Source organism: Eptatretus burgeri, chromosome 14, assembly GCF_056783735.1.
Source record: "Eptatretus burgeri isolate ZD-2024b chromosome 14, Ebu_testis_v1, whole genome shotgun sequence".
Classification (NCBI taxonomy): domain Eukaryota; kingdom Metazoa; phylum Chordata; class Myxini; order Myxiniformes; family Myxinidae; genus Eptatretus; species Eptatretus burgeri.
Window position 1 is genome coordinate 73,199,286 of NC_140974.1, and position 12,312 is coordinate 73,211,597.

Consider the following 12,312-nt stretch of genomic DNA (forward strand, 5'->3'; position numbering starts at 1 on the left):
GCGACGCTTTGAGATAGCCGTTTTTCTGTTCTATCTTTATTTTGAACCAACCACGCTCCAACCGTCAGACAACAACAACAACGCTAACAGCCATGATCTTTACCTTCACAACTCGCTCCCGCAAACATCGCATCACCGCCATTCCAAACGGCACCATGGCCATCGGCCACCGCTGGAAACCCTCCACCACCTTCACCTCCCTCCTTCTACGGCCATTCCCGCACCACCTGTGAGCACCGAGCGTCGGGCTGTCCTGGGCTCGTACAAGATACGCGCCGAGCCACGAGTGCAAATAGCGGCCTTTCCGAGGAGAATTCGGATCAGGAATGCTACACGCCCACTTCTGATCCGTCCAATTAGGAAGCGCTGGGCGACTTGGCCCCGCCTCCAGGCGCGTCTGTCTGGAATCGAGATATGCAAATTCTAGGATCAGGGGAGATTCACGCCCCTTTTCCTCAGTCCAATCGGCGAGCTTGGCTTCGCCCTCGAGGAGATCCTGATCCGGAAATTTGCATATTGTTTTCTCCTGCCGGCCTATAAAACGGCGAGCGCGAGGCGAATGAGAAGAGTTGTTACGCAGAGAGTTAGTTTTTGGTTGGAGTTGTTGCGAGGCAGTCAAGTCGGGTTGGAGAGCGGAGAGGAGTCGGGAGGTGAAGGCATCAAGGTGGTTTTCTGCAGTCGGCTGAGGTGAATTGGGGGAAGAGTCCAAGGAGCTCGGGTCCGAGGCAGGGAAGACGGCGGTCGGCGATGAGGCGCGGTGGGATCGCTCGTCGCGGGACCCAAGGCAGCCAACCATTCTCCTTCCCCCAGGGCATCAACAATTCCCCCCCCCTTTCCCCCGCGCTGAGATAGTGCAGAAAGGGGGCCCCGTTCCCACCCCACTCCAAGCGGTGCCAACGAAACCTGCGAAGCAGCACCAAGTCGGGGCACCGCCGCGCAGCCACATTTGCGGCTCATCACGAGGACGCGGGTAGGACCCCCCCCCCCCCGGTCTCGCGGACCTGACCTCTCCTTCAGGTCCCGCGCACACATTGGCCTACGGGCCCGTCTGCCCCCTTGCCTATTAGGGTGGCTTCTTTCCTTTGCTTTTGAGTAAATGAGTGTCGGCGCCGTCTGTGAAGTAAAACCGTATAAGTGCTGCCATGTGTACGCGTATTCGGTAGTATCTCTGCGTCATTGTTTCTTTTGTTGCATTTGATATATGTGCATTCTGTTTGGCTGTATATGTGTGCTCTCAGTGTGCCGCGGAATAAATGTGCATTATGTTGAACTGTTTTCCCGTTTCGCTTCGTCTTTTCTTTAATTGAATCCCCATCTTGCTTCATGTAAAGGGTTCATTCATCGTGGGCTTAAAATGCCTGATAATTCATCGGAATTGTCGAGGCCGACGATAACACCGCTCGGTTATCCCGATAGTACGGAACGGACCGCTTAAGCGGCCCGTGTCCGGAGTCGACCTGCGGCGAGGTGCGATCGCCCGGTTTACCATCCGCGTGGGTACTTAGGTAGGTCGAGTTTGGCGAACAACCCTATCCCACGCGGGTCGCCGATTGGCACGATCGTGGTGAGGCCGAAAGGCCCACCCGTGACTAGCTCCTGGCGTTAGTCCGAGAGGGTCACGACAGAATTGTCCGTCCGGTGGGCGACGTGCCGCGATTCGAGTCACGTGGCCGTTCGCACACCGGCGGGCGCGAATTCGCAACAATATTTATGTATATATATATATATATATATATATATATATATATATATATATATATATATATATATATATATATATATATATATATATATATAAAAAAGAGGGAGAGAGATATAGAGATAGAGATAGATGTGAGTGGAGGAGGTGGGGTTAGCAAAGAGAATATGTTTTGCTTAATAACCGAACACACACACACACACACACACACACACACACACACACACACACACACACACACACACACACACACACACACACACACCACACTTTAGAGACCTGGAGTGAGAGCATTTAAAACCCACACTATCTTCCTGGAAAACGTCTGCCTGCATGCATGCTCATGCGTGCAGCGACCTTTGCACCCCTCCGGTCGGCTTACTCCGAATCTGATTCATACATACTACAGTCCCCTCAACAGAGGGGGAGGGTTGTGGGAACAGGGTGAGGGGGGGGTTGTGGGAACAGGGGGAGGGGAGAGGGGCAGGAGAGATAGATAGAGGGGTGGAGAGATAATGAGGGGGGAGGAAAGGAGGACGAGGAGAGGGGTCAGAGAGAGAGAGAGAGAGGGGGTTGAAAGAGAAGGGGGTGGGAGAGAGAGAGGGGGTCGGGTTGGGAGGGAGAAACAGGGGTGGGATAAGAAGAGGGGTGAGAGAGAGAGTGGAAGGAGAGAGAGATTCTGGGGGATGTGACGCCCAGTTTTACGTCCATCCGAGAGACGGCACACACATTTATGAATCACCCTGCCTGTGAAACACCGGGATAAGAGTTTATAGCTGGGTCGGGATTCGAACCCAGGATACACAGCTTCGAGTGAGTCATGCCAAGTGGCTTCACCAATCCCTCCACAAAATGGTTGAAGAAACTTTTTAAAACGAAACGTTTAATTTTTATTTGTATTTATTTATGCCGAAGGGACGGGTCGTATAATGGAAGAACAAAAATGGGAAACGTCATGGAAAATAACATTTCACATTTTCAATGATCCAGTCACCGCCTGTTGCACCGCAGACAAGACCTGGCCAATGCAGGTGGGTGGCCCCTGAACTTTGTTCAAGTCGATCGATATACAGTATTCAGTGACAGTGAGAATATTGCAGAGTGCTCGCCAAGTGGCTGAAGCACTCAAGGAAGCACTCCAACAAAACGGTTTAAGAGATTCTCGAGGTTATGGCATGTGCGGAAATGAATTCTGGTGTCTCCGGGCGTTTAAAAGCATTGCAATGTATCCAGTAATTCGTAGATATGATGAACAGGCATTTGATAATATGAGTGAGGGAAGTGAAGAAAAAAAAAACTTTATAGTTAAGAAATCGTTGCGGCTTGTTCCAAGTCAAGGCATGGTTGAGCAGGCCAAAAAAGATGACGGCTTCAGACCCCAGCGAGGTAATCCAGGATACGCCTTAAGACCCCGTATAGAGCGAGTTTGCCAAGGATCACCTGATGAAGGACATAATTAAACAAGGCCATTAATTATCTTCGAAAGGGGTGTCTTAATTAACTCAAACACCCAATTTTCACTCTTACACTTCCTTGGAGTTGTTTTTAGTATGCATGCAAACTTTTAGGTTGCTAGGATTTATGGTTTTGGAGTTATGGAGAAAAGGGACACACACACACACACACACACACACACACACACACACACACACACACACACACACACACACACACACACACACACACGTGTTGCTATTTCTTGCAGGATTCCCATTATTCATTGTCGTGCTTTTGTTAAATTGTTTATTTATTTTCTCAGCCCGACATGCATGTCTGCCTGTCATACGAGTATTTCCCACACAAATCATTTCAGTTTATTGAGATCCCCTGGAGGATTTAAATTGGGTAAATAACCTTGATTAATAACCAATGTGTTCCAATCCTCATTTGGAGTGCAAAGGGCATTCTCTGCTCAGGGTGCATTTTGAAACTAAATTGCCTTAAGCACGAACATTCATGGAGTTAATCTCTGGCATGCTCAGTCTCCATGCCCCCTGTGGTAGTGGTTGTGTTCAAAGCAGTTGACTTGTGTGCTGTAGAACCTTTTGAGACCCCACATGCATAAAATACAATCATGAAATGTTTTACCTTCCTCTTTCTGTTTCAGAACACTCTTACAAAACGCATTGAGCAGTCTATCGACTACGAAAAGGGAGTACCTAAAGTGGTCATCTTGAATTACATATTTCCACCAGATGACCAAAAACAACAGCAAAGGTAATACTTTAATCTCCGACAATGAAAATGCTTTTTATGGAAGGGGAATGACTAACCAAGAGATTCCACAGAAAGAGATGTCATGAAGTCTCTTTCCACTCTCACCCACACCAAATTGACTGTAGTGGATGTACTACGTCCGATGTCTTTCATGCCTTTCCTGGCCTAGCACAATGGCTTGGTGGTCTGTGATCTTGTCTTTAAGCTGTCTAGCCTGGGTTTGCATATCGACACTTATAAACTGTCACTCTGGTGTAGCATGGAGGGAGATGGATCAATGTGTGCGCCATCCATCGGAATTAAGGACTTTTAGCCGGAGGACCCATATGCCATCACAAAGTATGCTTTCCCCCAGATGAATATTACATTTGGGTGTCCCATCTATTAGCATTCTTGGTGAACATTGAAGATCCCACAGTGTTTATCTTGAAGAGTAGGTAGGTTATCAATGGCACCCTATCCAAATTATAAATTTCAGCCAAAAACTAAGGGGAGCAAGTAGTTTTGACCCCCCCCCCACCCCTCCAATCCCCTGCCCCGTTACACTCTTTGCTCTCTCAGTGTGTGGTTGTTGTGTGGGCAGCAGCTCAAACAATATAAACAAATTCACATTCCCAGGTTCTTCACATGTCAAATGGGAATGGCCGTCTTCAGTTAAAAATGGCAACCATTGATGATGATGATGATGATGATGATGATGATGATGTGCTTGCTCAGGCAGATCCCAAATTTGGATGAGTGTGAGAGCAAAGTGTGAGTGTATACATATAGGAGTGTACATGAGATATTTCTCCACATATAATTTAATGAAAGGGAATAAATTCCCATTCAGGGCTATTGTGAAAAAACAGCATACAGTACCTATATCTTTTTCTAACCACTCACTGACTCACTCGTATAAATCTTTACTACTTTCCAGGTGGCCGAGAAAGTTGAAATTTTGCTAACTGACGCAACTCAAAGCCACTGCCACCCACAGTATCAGTCAGCCTACAGAGGCTTTAGGCACCTTTGATTGGTTATGCCAGCCCACCCTTTGGCCAGGGAATCAATCCACAGACTTGTTTCTGATTCACTCACTATAACCCACATCGAGTGAGCTCTCCATGCTCTTCTAGCCAAAGAAAATTGCACAAAGCATCCAAGAAAATTGATAAAAGGAAAGCCCTTTGCTGTTTCAAACCCTTCCCAGAGTTCCTCCACAGATGTAAAGACATTCACAAGAAGAGCATGGGAGGAGTCGATTTATTGACACAATCCGAACCACCTGGGTTTAACTGATTAGGTGAGAGCTGATTGGTTATTGCTTCCATTCACAGGTAAGAGATGTGGGTGGGTCTTTCTTTATATTTACGTATCTACGAGTAAATACCACCGGTCGCTTCGCTGATGGAAATATGAAAGGGGAGAGGGAGAAAATGAGGGGGGGGAAGAGGGAGAGAGGGGTGGGGGAGAGAGAGCGGTTGGAGGGAAAAGGATGGAGGAGGGAAGGGGAGTGAGAAGGGGTTGGAGAAGGGAAGACAGTGAGAGGAAGGGAAGGCAGAAGTGCAGTGAAGCGTTAATGACGATTCATACCGTTACATCAAAATGATTCTGCGTAGAATAACAGTGAAGATGGAAAAAAATGATGTTGGAAATCCATTTTCTACCGGTCATATTATAAATACTACCCAGAGACAAACACCGCCCGGATAAGTCTAGAGACAAACTCCCGTCCAGACATAAATACCTCCCAGATTCGTCCGGAGCCAAGCTGGCCGGTGAAAACCACCTGTCCAGACATAACCACCATCCAGATATGTCAAGAGACAGAGACAGAGAGACAGGGGGTGGGAGAGAGGAAATGTGGGAGGAGAGTGCTGCACTGTATTTGGAGGGGGGGGAGAGAGAGAGAGAGAGAGAGAGAGAGAGAGAGAGAGAGAGAGAGAGAGAGAGAGAGAGAGAGAGAGAGAGAGAGAGAGAGAGAGAGAGAGAGAGAGAGAGAGAGAGAGAGAGAGAGAGAGAGAGAGAGAGAGAGAGAGAGAGAGAGAGAGAGAGAGAGAGATATATATATATATATATATATATATATATATATATATATATATATATATATATATATATATATATGGGGGTAGGGGAGTTAGCAGAAAGAATATGTTTTGCTTTATGAAACACACACACACACACACACACACACACACACACACACACACACACACACACACACACACACACACACACACACACACACACACACACACACACACACACGTGCTTGACCAACATTGGCAATTTTTTGGGAATCGGCAGGTTGGGGTCAGTGTGATTACCAACGACAGTACTTACTGTATACAACCCTCAAACCTTGAGTAGGTCAGGTCAGGTATGGGAGCAAGCGCCGGAACAGCACGTCGCTGCGTACACTTCCCACTGGTACTCCTGGGGCCTCTGTCTGGCCATCCCCCATGCAGAAGCCTGGCCCATCCCCATCTTATTGAGATGCTGATCAACCTGCTGCAACCACGAGGCATGTGGTTGGCCCAATGGCCTCCCCCACTCATGAGGCTCCCTTGCTGAGAGAATCTGATGAGCAAGATCGGCATCAGGAAAACGAGCCACATGTCCACACAGCCACAGCTGACGCTCACGGACTATGCAGGTAACAAATCTCATTTGAGTCTCTCTTAGCTCCCGCTCATTGTACACAAAGACGATTAAAAAGCCAGCTATTATTTCGAATGCAATACGGCAGTTCAATTTGAAGGAAAAGGACGCGACGAACGGGTTAACATTCACACAAGGACATTTATTTATAGAACGACACATATGCAATCATGCAGTCCTGTATGCAACCAATGCACGTATGGGACAAAACACAAGCAAGAAAACGAACTACCACCATTCTATTATTATTTATTTACATCCACTTGACAGTTCTACTTAAAGACATGGCGCTACAACGTTCATTCAAAACCCCAGAAAGAAAAGGCCTGGGCTCGTAAGCCTTTAATGTTTCTCTGAGCTTGGGAGACCGAAGGAGCTCCGAGAGGCCGCGCTGGTGACCTGCCGCCTTCGTGGTGACTCGCTGGGTGCTCCTTGGCGTCCCATCCACACGGCAGCTGGCATGACCGCGGCGCGGCCCAGGCCTCGTCTAGCGGCCCGATCGATCGGGCCTAGTTGACAATGCCTCAGAGGAACGAACGGGCCTTTGCACTTTCAGAGTTGATGCTCTCTTAAGAGCCCCTCCGTTCCTCCGCGTCGTTTGGACTGTTCCGGGGCCCGATCACCTCGGACCGTTATGCCGCTGGTTGGCGACTCCTCTCTGGCCTGTTCCCAGCGACCCACAGCTCGGCACGGCAGGCTGCGCTCTAGGCTCCGCTCTTTCCAGCTCCTGTCCTTCTGCAGACTCCAGACTCCAGGCTGACCCAGCTCCCAACGCGACTCCACACAACTCCTCAAAACTCCTCGCTTGGCGTCTCGGCGTGCCCTTATATTGGGTCCGTGAGGCGAGGTTTTGATTGCCAATTTCTCACCTCTGACCCCCCGCTGGCTCCGCCCCTTTCGATCTTTTGATCCGATTTTGATGCGAAGCTCGGAGAGAGCGGACATGGGTGAAATCATCGACTCCCGCGGACGTTGCAGAGATCATCGGCCCTCGCCCCAACAGGGAACCCCTGCATCTGTCGGCGGCGATGCCATTCGTGGGGAACTCGCCGTGGCTGGCGCAAAGATGGCGGCGTTTGCGGAGATGAAGGTGAGGCGATGTTGTTCGTTGTTGAGATGAGGTTTAGGAGATGGCGGGGAGATGTCGTTGTTGTGAAGGCGGTTGTGAAGAAGGTGGTTGTTGTGAAGGCGGTTGTGGTGGTTGAAATGCGTTTGGTCCAAAATAAAGATAGTAAAAGAAAAACGGCTAACTGAAGATTCACAGCCCTGCACACAAATAAATCCCTTCGACATCGGTGGGGAAATATATCTGAACACAGACTTATCGACATAACTGATCAAAGGACCTATATGGTGTCCTGTGAATTTCCACAACCATAACAATATATATATATATATATATATATATATATATATATATATATATATATATATATATATATATATATATATATATATACACTCACACTCAGATACACATAATGTGAGTGACTATTCTGAGCCTAAAATATATATTTTTTTTAATGTTTTTATTGTTTTGTTGTATGCACGAGGAGCATACTTGAAATAAGTTTTGAATTTTTTTGTGTAATCTTTGGCAAATTACTCGTTCCTTCATCTTTTGCTCATTATGCAATGCTCAGTTTATGTTGTTTGTTTATGAGTTTAATGTGATGTTATGTCAATTTTTCCGAATAACCTCAAATCAAATCCAATAGTTAACTGGACCCATTGCGACTGTATTCGGAAGTTATAGCAATTTGATAATTCTGGGAATGCAGTGGTCCTTGTGTGAGGCCCTTGTGACCTCCGCATCACAAAGGTCACACCTTATTTGTTGGGTGCAAGGATCCGTGTTTTTGTGGCCAAGCATACATACCTTCGAGCCCTTTGGAACCTTTTGTCATCACCTGTGGCTGTTCTGATTGTGATGCACCATTCTCCAGTGATGTTAATATTAACTAGTCATTGCCAGCACTTCCCACTGATATCGACACATTCCCATCCTTTCAACTGCAACCCTTCGGTTAAATAAGTTTAGCTTCTTCACATGACTTCATTGACCATTTCTCACTTTCTGACAAGAAGCTGTGTGAAACTTTATCAGATATTTTGGCCAAGCGTTAAATTTTCTGCATTCACCAGGGGAGTCGTGAGTATCTTGGATCATGGAATTCTTTGCTGTATTATGTGACTAGTAAACTTTGAAATCACGGTTAGAGACGCTCGGTGCTCTTCTTGGTGCTTGCCATTTTCAGTGATGATTTGTTCCGTATTGTTGGAGCAAATTTGTCTTTTTTACATATTTTTTTGCAGAACATTTTCGATCAACTTCTACCCTGTCCTGTTGAAAGAGTTCAAGCAGATGCTTTCCACCATTTTGGGTGGAACATTTCAACACACTTTATATGGAGACTTCAAGCCAATCATTCCTGGAGATGATGTGAAGCCAGCAATGTTTTGCCATGTTGTCAGAGTGTAGTGTTCTCGCCAGTCATTCATGGAAATGCAAACACAGAGATGATTCTACGCATTTAGCGTATGTGACATCTCTATTCCAACACTACAGCACATATATCTCTAATCCAAACTCAAAACCCTCATCATGTAATGCAACACAATGAAAAGGCAGGCAATCTTTAACTGATTGGGAGAGAAGGAAACATTCACAATAATCATTGGGTCACGAAAAAATATTTTCACGAAAAAAATAAGTGACCACTATATTCGTTATTGTTGTGTGTCTGTATGTCTGTCTGTCTGTCTGTCTGTCCCAAGCATAGCTCCGTGGGTTTTGATCCGATCCTGACAAAATTTTGGTGGGAGGTTTATATCATGATCTAGTTGTGTTTTCCTGAAAATGGGCGTGCTGCGCCCATTATGGGCGGAGTCACGCCCAAAAAATGTGCTTTTAGGGGGTAGCCGATTTCAATTTGCATCTTCTCCAAGGGGGTTTGTCGAATCTGGCAGGGGTTTCAGTATTTGGTTAGCCCAATGGCACCTGCATAGCCCCACGGAGCTCGATTTTTCATTTTCGTCCCAAGGTTAAGGTCACAAGGTCACAAACTTATAAAATTGCGAATTTTGACGTAACAAATTTTCTTCTCCGAGGGGTTTGTCGAATCTGGCAGGGGTTTCGGTATTTGGTTTGCCCAATGGCACCTGCATAGCCCCACGGAGCTCGATTTTTCATTTTCGTCCCAAGGACAAGGCCACAAGGCCACGAACTTAGAAAATTGCAAATTTTGATATAAAAATCATACGACCGCCCAAACTTTGAGAGCTCGGATGACAATATTTTTTATGCATAATCTTGAGGTCATTCCCCACCTGAAGTCTTCAAACCATTTTTCTCTATCTCGAACACCTTGCCCGTGGCGCCCCCTTCAAGTTTGTTTTTACGCTGATTTCATCAAAGTATGGATAATCCGATGAGTGCGAAATGCCATATAGCCTATATGACGTTATATTGTTCCTGGAATGTTCCAGAGGAAGTTTTGCACCAAAGGTCATAATCCTTGACCTTTGACCTTTGAAGTTCACAAAGGTCAAATTTTCAAAGTTGTAGGAATCGAACCGGGTTTTCGACCTTTTTCGACGAACTAACTCCAATAAGCTATAGCACTATCCTGCTTCCTTATTTTAATGTCCACAACATTCTTTTGTGACCTTTAAAGATTATGCAAACGTCAAATTTTTAAAGTTGTTGAACGAAACCGGGTTTTCGACATTTTGCAGCTAATAACCTGTCACTTGTCCCACATCGTGTTGATCATTTTTATAACTTGGTCAAAAATTATCACATTGTCTCATCCTTGACTTCTGAAACAATCTACATCGTCAAATACCGCTCGTGAACCATCATCGTCTTCAAACTTGTTTTTTTTTTAACGTTTTTTTTTCTTCAAAAAAGTAATGCATAGGAAGAGTCGTTCCTCGAAATTACGTCTTCATACCAAACGAAGTAATGTAATGAAAACGACCAATCTTCTTCTTCTTCTTCTTCTTCTTCTTCTTCTTCTTCTTCTTCTTCTTCTTCTTCTTCTTCTTCTTCTTCTTCTTCTTCTTCTTCTTCTTCTTCTTCTTCTTCTTCTGTATTAGTCGCAATGCTTTCTGCCTTGTGCGGCCAGCAAGGGAGAAGGGACTTGACGGTCGACTGGCAGGGATTTTTGTTGAGGATGCCGGAAATAACTCGCCTGCTCTTCACGAAAGACAAGCAGATGCCTTCCACCATTTTGGATGGGATCTTCAATGTGTATAAACGACCAGCAATGACAGACCGGTCTTTTGGCTTAATGCCCTTCCAATGGATGATGCACACATTGATACATCACCCTGCATGTGAAACCCAAGGTGTTCAAACCCAGGCGAGAGACAGCTCAAAGGCAAGTGAATATTCTTCCAAGCTATCTTGCCAGCCCTCTAAACTATGGAAATGGAGTTTTGTCTTCTCATGCCAATCATTAGTTTTGAGTTCGAATCTCTCGGCATCAATGTGTGCATCGTCCATCAGAAGGCCGTTAAACCTGGCGGCCGGCCTGTCAGCAACAGGGCATTGGTGAACATTAAAGAGCCCACAGTGTATTTTGTGAAGAGGAGGCAAGTTATCACTAGCATCTTGATCTATTACAAATTCCAACTCTAACCTACAGGGGGCACTATATCAGTGGCATGGTCGTGCTCCCAGCTACGATGCAGACCAGCAGACACATGGTTGCACACGAAAGAATGAATTGCATTGTGATTGTCAAAAAAAGTTTAAAAATTATCAATATTTACAAAATTTGAAATGGTAAATATACTTTAATATTCGCAGAAGTCCAGCTACTATAAACAAACAATTGTACAGCATCTTGTGTTGTTAAAGTGCATGCATCGTCCATTTATGTGACGTACTGTATTTCAAATGTCTTTCCAAGCATTTTGTGATTAAAATGTGATTGTCTTACTTTCTTCTTTCCTTGGTTTCCTTCCAAGTCACTGGAATAAAAACAAGCCATGTGATTGGCTTTTTTGATTGATTTTGTATTCATTTATAGAACGTGGGAATTGTTGCCAGATCAGGCATTCAGTGGCCATCCTAACTTGCTCTGAGAAGGCAGTGGTGGACCTGCCTTATTGAACTGATGCAGTCTATGTTGTAATGGTGAACCTACAATGTTGTTTGGTGTGGTGAAGGAATTGCAATATACATCCAAATCAGAATGGTGCCTCTTGGAGAAGAACTTGGAAGTAATATTACTGTTACGGCCATGGCTACCGAGTGTATTATGAGGGGTTTAATCCTTGTTTCTCCTCGGAAGAACTGGACCTGGGGCCACCACTCACAATTAACTTTGTGGTATGGTGGGTTGCTTAACAACCACAAACGCCAATCAGTTAACCACTAGTTCTAGTGTCCACCGTCTAATTTGCCGTTTAACGAGAGGTAACGTGGCCTCTTAACAGGGGAACATGCCCTCGGAGATGCACCAATCTTATCTTGATTAGATCTTAAAGGTCCCATGTAATTCAAAAGTTTCTGGTTATTTATATATTAACTTGACCTTCCTCGTGAAGAAATCACCCATGTTTCTTTTTTTAAATCAACAATGGGATAATTAGACCAATATTTTGAACATTTGTAGTGCTTTTCACAACTTGCTATGCCCCACCCCTCAAAAAAGTGGAGTTCAGCGAACCGCAGGTCACGTGACCATTGACGTCATCTCCAGAACATGACTCGCTCAGAGTCGATTGATGAGACATCG

General features: G+C 45.5%; 1 protein-coding gene across 5 annotated transcripts in view; it reads left to right on the forward strand.

Annotated features, from left to right (window-relative positions):
• Nucleotides 1–11,579, forward strand: part of LOC147013613 (glycine N-methyltransferase-like) — a 97,921-nt gene extending 86,342 nt beyond the window's left edge. For all 5 annotated transcript variants that reach the window (XM_085855568.1, XM_085855567.1, XM_085855571.1 and 2 more), the window contains 2 exons: nucleotides 3,807–3,916; nucleotides 8,879–11,579. In XM_085855568.1, coding sequence (XP_085711694.1) covers nucleotides 3,807–3,916; nucleotides 8,879–9,044 — 276 coding nt within the window. In that variant the 3' untranslated portion in view covers nucleotides 9,045–11,579. The remainder of the gene's footprint in view (nucleotides 1–3,806; nucleotides 3,917–8,878) is intronic.
• The last annotated feature ends 733 nt before the right edge of the window (nucleotides 11,580–12,312 follow it).